The sequence below is a fragment of the Acomys russatus genome, chromosome 19 (genome assembly GCF_903995435.1).
Source record: "Acomys russatus chromosome 19, mAcoRus1.1, whole genome shotgun sequence".
Taxonomy (NCBI): Eukaryota; Metazoa; Chordata; class Mammalia; order Rodentia; family Muridae; genus Acomys; species Acomys russatus.
Window position 1 is genome coordinate 38,098,675 of NC_067155.1, and position 9,873 is coordinate 38,108,547.

The following is a 9,873-nucleotide window of genomic DNA, read 5'->3' on the forward strand; positions in this document are numbered from 1 at the left end:
GGTGGTGGGGGTGGGAGGGTTCAGTGAGTCCACAGCAAGTCCTGAAGTGGAGTTGAATCCCAGCCAGGCTTTCCTGCGAGAGAACTGTTTTTATTCTTTATAAAGTCACGACATCACCGTAAATACCTTTTATAAGGTTTCCAGCTCTCTCCTCCACACGGAGGGTTGAGGAGTCCCTGGGGGCAGTCCCAGAAGAACTATGCAGATGTGGTAACGGCCAGGGTTCTTGATTCAAGATGCCTGGTTCAAGTCCTGCCTTCAGGGAATGATCAGGCCCCACGTCCTCAACTGACCGCAGCAGCCACTGCAGCACCTCATGCTGCCCAAAAGTGGAAGCTCATTTGTTGAGGCTCCAGCGCTGGGTACCTGGCTTCCTGCGATTGACAGGGCGACCTGAGAGCTGGGAAGGGGTCCGGGGAAGATAGGATATAGTCAATGCTGAATTTGATGTCTCTGTGTGTGGCAGGGCTGGCCTGGGCCTCGGGATCTGAGGCTCGAGCACCGTCGGGGCCAGGGGACCTGCGCGCTGCCGGCTCGAGGGGACCTGGGGGCCCCTCGCGCTTGGGGCCGCGTCGCCTGCGTCGCCGGCGGAAGTTGCCGTTCTCGAAAAGGTCCAGGAGGGACTCGCAGCCGCCCGCGAACGTCCAGTAATTGCCTTTGCCCTTGTCGCGGCCCTCAGTCCGTGGCACCTGCGGGAGTAGGAGGCACAGAGAGGCATCATCCCTAAGCCCCGGGCTGGACGCACCTCAGGCAAGTGTGTCTCTGGTCCCTGCGGGGATTTTCTAGTAAAGAACTTGTCTCAGTGCTGGCGGTGACATCCCACTTCCCCACCCCCTCCCAGTCACCATGGATGTCTGAGGACACCTGGGGGTCCAGTATGCAGGATGGGGGGGGGCGGGGGAGGGGCTCACCTTGACGAAGCAGCTGTTGAGCGACAGGTTGTGGCGGATGGAGTTCTGCCAGGCGCGCTGGTTGGAGCGGTAATAGGGGAACTTGCGCATGATGAAGTCGTAGATGCCGGACAGGGTCACGCGGCCAGCGGGGCTCTGCTGGATGGCCATGGCGATGAGCGCGATGTAGCTGCGACAGGGGTGCCAGACAGAGGGGCTGCATCAGGCAGGGGTGGCGCTGAAACTGCAGAAGCGCTGGTGAACTCAGACCTGCCCTGGGACTGGCTGGAACCCTTGAAATGAGATGGAAGCCCCTCCACCCCGCATCCTCTGGAGCCTCAAGGACCTGCTAGAGCTCAGCAAGCTGGCTGAAGCCAGCTCGTGGGGCCCTCCAAGATCATCTGGGGTCTCTTGGACCGTCTGAAGAGCCCTGGTCCCTTTGCAACGCTCTTTACCATCTGAAAGACTCCCTTGCCCCCAAGACCTGCTGGAGATCCTCTGAATCCCTAGACCCTCTGAACCCTGAGACTCTCTGGAGTTCCTGAAGATGTCTGGAGTCTCCAATACCCTCAAGACTTTGCTGGACCCTCTAAAGCTGCCCAGGACCTGGTGGATCCCTCTCTGTCTGTCTGTCTGTCTGTCTCTCTGTGTCTCTGTCTGTCTCTCTGTCTCTGTCTCTCTCTGTCTCTGTCTCTGTCTCTGTCTCTGTCTCTCTCTCTCTCTCTCTCTCTCTCTCTCTCTCTCACACACACACACACACACACACACACACACACACACACACACACACACACACACCACCCGCCCCAGTGGGAGGTTAGGGTGCAGAAGAAATTGTGGATCGATAATCTCACAGCTTCTTACCCAGACCCCATTAGTCAGCTCAGCACTTGGAGGACTCCTCTCTGGCTATCTGAGAACGAGCTGGAACATGTCCTTCCTCAGAGACCCGCACAAGGAAAGGAATCCCACCTCTCCCTAGTCCAGGTGAGGTCCTGGCGACCCAGACCTCTACAGCTCCTGTCACCTGCCCCAGAGTCACCTGTAAGCCGGCCTTGTGAGCCGCTTTTCCTCGTCGGAACTGCCGGCAGGGTAGTCGTCGGCGTCGTCATTGAAGCAGTTATAGGGATACTGTGAGCTGTCAAACATCCTGGCTGCCCGGTACTGGCCTGGCCTGGGCTGCACCGCAGCCCACCGCCTCCTCCTCCGAGCTGGCGGCCAGCTGCTCCAGCCGGCCAGAAGCCAGACACTGAGTTCCCTGGGCTGGGCCAACAGCGTCTGCATGCAGGGCGTGGGGAGCCTGGGCTTCTGGGGTCCCCGCCTGCTCCGCCTGGTTCTCTGGCATCCAATCCCAGTGCGGGGGTTGTCCCCAGCCACCTCAGAGTGGGGAGCGCAGCGGGGGAGCGTCGCCACCTTCTGACCCGCAGGCAAAGGAGCCCAAGAGGGTGGTCCGGCCCTACAGACAGGGCAACCCCTGTCTTTTCCGCCCCTGAGGCCAACCCTGAGCCTGTTGCAGGGCCCAGGGAGTCCCCGTTCTCAGATTCTAGGCTCATTGCTGCACCCACAGTTAGATGTCATGGAGATCCAGTCCTAGAGAACTGAACCTCTGGCCCAGTCTCCCACAGGACATAGGCTGGCTGCTTTCAACCCCAGAAGCCAGAGCGTGTTCCAGGTAGATGGGGGCTCCTGCCCCATCCTGGCTCCCTGTTTTCCCACTGTACCAGGTTGATGACGATCCAAGGCCCAGGGTTTCTTCCAGCATCCTGAGCCCTGATCCCTGCCTAGAAATAGCCTCCCGCTGTGCTCTGGGTAGTCAGGGATCACAGAGATTTTTTTTCCTGAGCTTCCTACTGGCTCTCTGGCCCCGGGAGGGGTGAAAACGCCTGCATAGGGAGAAGGCATCTGAGTCAGAGACGGAGAAGTCATGGTGGGATGGGGTGTCTTGGGGACCCCCTGGCATCCCAGAGAAGTCAGACCAGGAGCCATGTCTGTGCATATAGAGAGAAGAGAGGTCAGGGCTAGCCTTGGGTAAAGTTCCTCTTCAAGGCAGTACCTTTACTTCACTGTTGGGCCTTAGTGTTACCCCTCCTTTGGCAAGGAACAGGCAATGACATTGAGGTCGTCTTTGGAGAAACTTGACCCGTGGCATCATGGCTATGGCCACACTCAGCAAAAGGAGTCAGGAATTGAGGGGAATAAAGTGAATAGCTCCCCCCCCACCCCCACCCGTGGAACAGTCTGGCAATTGGTTTAAAAATTAAACATGTAGTCAGTAGTGGTGGCCTATGGCGATAATCCTGGCACTCTGTAGGCTGAAGGCAGGAAAAGCACGCATTTCAGGTCAGCCTGTACTATAGGGTGAGACCCCATGTCAAACAAACAAGACATAAGCACACGATTACCACCCCATAATACACTTTCACACACAGTCATACAGAAACTTGAAATCAGCTCAGAGAAGCGTTACCTAATGGAAACAACTGATTAGAAACACACCTCGGCTCAGAGGTTAAGAGCACTGGCTAAGAGCTGTTCTCCCAAAGGTCCTGAGTTCAATTCCCAGCAACCACATGGTGACTCACAACCATCTATGATGAGATCTGGTGCCCTCCTCTGGTGTGCAGTTGTGCATGCTGATACAACGCAGTACATAATAAACAAATCTCTAAAACCCGCCCTCCTCACACCTTTCAACAGGTGTGTGGTAGGTAGGTAAACTACGTGGTATCTACGCTGTAGAGTAATATACAGGCAGTAAAAATAATGGGCTTTTGGTCTTGCAATAAACAGGTTGAACCTCTAATGGAGAAAAGAAAGCCAGTCTCAGAAGCTCGCTCACTTTATAGTCTGACTCACATAGCACACACAAGAGACCAGGTAGATGCAGCGTGGCCTTGTGACTCTGCTTTAGTGATGACGCTGTCTCCTTACCATGGTCACAGGCTCAGAAGCAAGGGAAGAGATCCAGACTGCTTTCCAGAGGGAGGAAGGATACATTGTGAGGAGGGCCGATGGGATGGGGATGGTGCTGTGCAGCCATCTTTGCTTTGTGAGGACAGCAGGTGGATAAGGCCCACTATGCAGCCATATTTGTAAAATATAACACCACCCCAGAGGCCTGAAGGGATGGCAGGGAGGGCGACAGGGAATGGAGAAAGAGAGGAGAACTTTCTATGTAACACGAGCCTACAGACCCAAACTGCACACACACGCAGAGAAGTTTTCCAAACACTAGTGACATCAGATAAGGGTGCTAACCTTCTGGCAGACATAAAACTTGCCCATGTTTTCTTCTACCTTGGGATTGTCACTTGCTTTATAGTGTCCCTCAAGGGACTCCTACATGTTTTTTTTTCTTAATACTTTATTTTAGCTGGGAGGTGGTAGTGCATGCCTTTAATCCCAGCACTTGGGAGGCAGAGTCAGGCTCTGTGAGTTCGAGGCCAGCCTGGTCGACAGAGTGAGTCCCAGGACAGCCAGGGCTACACAGAGAAACCCTGTCTTGAAACAACAACAACAACAATAACAGCAACAACAATTTTTAGATGATTTACTTAATTTTATTTTATGTGTATTAGTGTTTTGCCTGCGTGTATGTAAGGGCACTGGATCCCTGGACCTGGAGTTACAGACAGTTTTGAGCTGCCATGTGGGTGCTGGGAATTGAACCTGGGTCCTCTGGAAGAACAGCCAGTGCTCTTAATCTCTGTGCCATCTCTTCAGCGCCCCGCTCCCAACATGCTTGATTTTGACAAAGCCCAACTAGCTTATTTTTCCTTGCTTTGCAGGAGTTTTTGTTGTCACTGACTCCAAAGCCATGGTTTCCCATCATATCTTCTGCTGAGAACTGTTGATGGGGGTGGCATCTGGCCTGTGTCATAATGTGGGGGACCCTGAGGGTACCAGGGGAGAGAAATCAATGTGACACAAATGTCTCAGCTTAACTCAAGGTGCCTGAACTGGGCAAATGTGGTAAGAAAGGAGGCTGTGGGGTGCTGGGTGGGATGCTGTTTAACAGAGCTTGTGTTGGGGATGCTGGTGTGGTGGCAATTTCTGACAGCATGAACGGGGCTTAGCACAGAACATATGAAGGCTGTTGAGCTGTACACAGGTAATTCTAGCACTCAGGAGGCAGTTTTTGACTCAAAACAGACAGACAGACAGACAGACAGACGGACGGACAGACGGACGGACGGACGGACGGACGGACGGACAGAAAAAAAAATGCCCCAAAGTGGCTGGAGACATGGCTCAGTGGTTAAGAGCACTGGCCGTTCTTGCAGAGGACCTGGGTTCTATGCCCTGTCCCCAAAATGGCAGCTCATAGCTATTTGTATCTCTAGTCCCAGGGGATCTGCTGCCTTCTTCTGGCATGCCTGGGCACTGCACACATGTGGTGCACAGACACGCAAAATAAAATAAAATAAAAGTCCTTACAGGTAAGAGTGTTGAGAACTTTTAAATTAAAATCTAATACCTGCTTAAAACAGAGGGGAAATCAAACAAGCCTAGTAGAAGTCAGAGACTTTGTGTTTGGGGGAAGGTTGGGCGCATCTGCAGAGATGGGGTGGGGGGAGCCCTGGGTGTCCTGCTCTATCACTACCCGTCTTTATCCCCTTGAGACAGGGTCTCTTGCTGAATCTGAAGGTACACTGGCCACCAGCCAGTCTCAGTGACCCATCTGTTCCCATCCTTCACAGTACTGGGATTACACACACACACACACATACACTCACACACACACATGTCCAGCCATACCTGACTTTTTTTTTTTTTTTTTTTTAATGAGTTCTACGGATCCAAGCGCAGGTCCTTATGGTTGTATAGCAGGGGTCATATTATAGCCCCTTTCCCTCCTCTCCTCCCAGTCCCACCCTCCTTCCCTCTTATCTGTGTCCCCTCTCCTCTCCCCCTCAGAAAAGGGGAGCCCCTCCTGCACCCACCCACCCCAGCACGCCAAGTCGATCAGGACTGAGCTCATCCTCTACCACGGTGGCCTGGCAAGGGAGCCCCTCCAGTGGGAAGTGATTGAAAGCGTGCAAGAAAGTCCTTGTGTCAGAGACAGCCCCCACTGCCTTTACTAGGGGACCCACACGAAGACCAAGCTGCCCATTGAGTACATCTGTGTAGGGGGCCCTAGGTCCAGTCTGTACATGGTCCTTGGTTGGTGCTTCAATCTCTGTAAGCCCCCCCGCCCCGAGCCCAGGTTAGTTGGCTCTGTTGGTCTTCTTGTGGAGCTCCTGTTTCCTTCTATCCTTCTCCCGACTCTTCCATAAGACTCCCTGAGCTCTGCCCAGTGTTTGGCTGTGAGTCTCAGCATCTGTTTCAACCAGATGCTGGGAACAGCCTCTCAGAGGACAGCTGTGCTAGGCTTCTGTCTGCAAGTATAGCCGAGTGTCTTTAATAGTGTCAGGCGCTGGCTCTCTCAACAGGGCTTCTTACCTGCTGAGATATTTTCTCAGCCCTCTATTGATTGATTGGCATTTGATTGATTGATTGATTGATTGATTGGTGTAGGGTCTTACAATGCAGTCTAGGCTCGCCTGAAACTTGATATACCCCTACCTAAGCTCTTGGACCACCAGGCTGTGGTTCCTCCACTCAGGGGTTCCTGTATGGTACTGGAAGGGTGGGAACTGAGTGAGTGGCCCCCTCCCAATGTCCCTTCAGACTCGTGTTCCACTGGAGGGTCTGGGGTGTAGGGAGCTGTGTGAACAGGGACAGTGGGAGGTGAAGAGATGCTGTGCACATTGAAAGGTGGAACTGAGAGGTCAGAGTGCAAAGGGAATTGAGGGCCAAAGGAGAGCCCTGAGGGAGGCTGAACAGCTGAAGGACGTGGACACTGTCACCATGGGAAGGAGGGAGCAGGGCAACGCATGTGGGATGTCTAACACCTGGTCTCACAGACAAGGTCACATCTGGACCCTCATGCCTGGCCTGGGCTGACCATTCCACCAAGTACTTGTCCTGTCCCCTGCCTTAACCTGGCTACATGTGTGTCACTAGTGAGAGTCTGAACTAAGTTCACAGCTTTCTTCTCAGGACAGTTCAGGAAGGATAGTGTGAGCCAAAGGGAAGCCGAGTACTACAGACTTTGACATTTCAGGACCATCCACTCATTTTGGCTTCTTTATCTCTGTGTCATGTGACTCTTCTTAGGGAGATGTGAACAGGCTCACCTAGACAGGGCAAGGATAGATTAAAAAAACAACAACAACAAAAACAAAACAAAACAAAACAAAACAAAAACTACTGTTTAGTGAAGCAGTGAAGTCATTGGGATTCCCTACAGGCACGTGACTCAAACAGGTGACATTCAGGAAAGCTGCACCCTTGGAGTTCCCTGGAAGATTAGCCCAGGCTTGCTCTGTGGGAGTAAATGTTACTGTTTGTGTTACCCTGGGAGTGGCCTTGCGAGGCCTGTAAGTTTGAGGAGCTGCCTGAAACTTGTTTACTTTTCAAGTTTTAATTAGCACCTTCCAGGAGGGAATGGTTCTATTCCTAGGAAGGAGCTTATCCATCAGCAAGCAGAGTCTTTGGGACAAAACGGCATTTGTCTCAATGAGGCTTTGGCAGAGGTGGTCAAAGATGACTGTGCAGTGTCCCCAGGCTTTCCAGGTGAACATAGGACCATGTACTTTATCTTGAGTTAATGTGCCTGCACCTTCCGAGAGCAAAAAAACCCAGCACCTGTCCTCACACCCAGGCAGTGTGGCATTTGTACACTATCCGCTCATGGCCCCATGCAAACCTGCAGTCAGGGCTCATGACCTGCGGTGGTTTGAATGTGAATGGCTCCCCACAGGCTCATATATTGAATGCTTGGTCATCAGGGATTGGTGCTACTTGACAAGGATGAGGAGGCGTGGCCTTGTTGGAGGAAGTCCGTCACTGGGCAGTAGGCTTTGGGGTTTCAGAAACTCAAGCCAGACTCAATGTCTCTCTTCCTTCTGGACCCTGATCCAGATGCAGAACTCTCAGCTCCTCCTCCGGCACCATGTCTGCCTGCACGCCTCCTTGCCTCCTGCCATGATGATGATGATGTACTAAACCTCTAACCTGTAAGCCAGCCCCACTGAAATATTGTCCTTTATAAGACTTATTGTGGTCATGGTGTCTCTTTACAACAAAAGAAACTCCAACAAAGGCATGACCCAAGCTCTGGGTCCATATGTTTCTGGATCATATGCGACACCATATTGTCACATCACCTGTCCTCACTTAATCTAAAACAGACACCCAAACCAGTGCTCGTGGGAGCCAGGCACGGAAGAGACTCTTTGTCCACTCTATTAAATGCAGATAGCATTGACTGAGAATCTAGTTTTTGTTTGTTTGATTTTAGGGTTTTTAAAAAATGTTTGTTTGTTTGTTTGTTTGTGTTTGGAGTAGGGTCTCATGTAGTCCAGGTTGGTCTTGAACTCACTATACAGCCAAAGATAGCCATGAACTACTTTTTAATACTTTTTCTTTTAAAAGATTTATTTTTACTTATGTGTATGGCTACCCAAGTACCTATATGTACACAAATGCACCTCTAGAGGTGTCCAAAACCCCTGGAGCTAGAGTTACAGGTGGTTGTGAACCACCTGTGATGGGAACTGAACTCAGGTCCTCTGTAAAGGGTATAACCACTGAGCCATTTCCCCCTCCCTGTTCCGTTGTTTTTAAGACAAGGGCTCATATATCTCAGGCTGGGTTTAACACCATTATGTAGTATGAAGTCTTGGGTTTCATTCCAAGCACTGCATAAACCAGGCATGGGGGTATGTGCCTGTGCTCCCAGCATGGTGGAGGTGGAGGCAGGAGGATCAGGAGTTCAAGGTCATCCTCAGCTATTCGTATATAACAAGTTTGAGGCCAGGCTGGGCTATAAGACACGTGATCTTGGCAACAAAACCGAACAACAGATGGTTGGTACTTACTTACAAGGTCTTCTAGGCTGGCTGTCCTTAGCCATTGAGTACCAAAGGCCCAGAGATGAGATAGACAGAGCCGGAAGCTCACAGATCTAAGCCCCCAAAAGCAGAGCCCTGGTTCTTGCTCCAGAAGCCGCAGGACTATGCCTCTAGGTGCCTAGGGGGAGGCTTATTGCTCCAAGATTTAGCCACGAGGGACCCTGGCACTTGGCAGTGGTTGTAACCCTCAGCTTCCAGCAGCAGTGAATAGCAGTTTCATCTGTTAGTGTCACAGCCTCCAAACAGGCCTGTGGTGCTGGGACCCTCAGCTCTACAGCAGACAGTGTTTCAGCTCTCAAAGGCCAGGTTAGGACCCCAGCAGATCCTTGGTGCTCTCTCAACCTTTGTGGTTCATAGTTTCTAGTCTCTGGCTATTCTCAATCTTCTATCCTTGGGGTCTCTGCCCTCTCTACTTGGACTCCCTCTTATCATCTCCGTTGTCTCAGCCTCCTGGCATTGCCTTCCTGCTGGGATTCTTCAGCTGTTTTTCTGTCTTTACTGCCAAATCATCATTTTCGCCATCATCATCACCACCACCATCACCATCATCACCATCATCACCACCACCACCATCACCAGCATCATCACCACCATCATCACCACCACCACCATCACTAGCATCATCACCACCATCACCACCATTATCACCACCACCACCATCATCACTACCACCACCACCACCACCATCACCACCATCACCATCATCACCACCACCACCACCACCATCACCACCACCACCACCACCATCACCACCACCACCACCATCATCACTACCACCATCACCACCATCACCATCATCACCACCACCATTACCATCATCACCATCATCATCACCATCACCACCATCACCACTACCACCACCATCACCACCATGATCACTGAGCGTAAGCTGTTTGACTGCTATGGCTAGGACAATGTCTTCTGAAGCCAGAGTTGTGCCTCACCAGCTAGCGGCTGTGGTTGCTGTGTAGCTTCCTCAAAGTGTGTTCAAAGCAACCGGATAGCCACGAGGGCCGTCTGGCTGG

The 9,873-nt window shown here is 52.1% G+C and overlaps 1 protein-coding gene across 1 annotated transcript; it reads right to left on the reverse strand.

The window, feature by feature from the left end:
• Positions 1–213: 213 nt before the first annotated feature.
• Foxl3 (forkhead box L3) lies at positions 214–1,172 on the reverse strand. Its single transcript, XM_051161152.1, has 2 exons — positions 912–1,172; positions 214–689 (listed from the first exon to the last, which is right to left on the reverse strand). The coding sequence occupies exons 1-2, from the start codon at positions 1,059–1,061 to the stop codon at positions 315–317; spliced, it is 525 nt and encodes a 174-aa protein (XP_051017109.1). The 5' UTR covers positions 1,062–1,172; the 3' UTR covers positions 214–314.
• Positions 1,173–9,873: the final 8,701 nt, after the last annotated feature.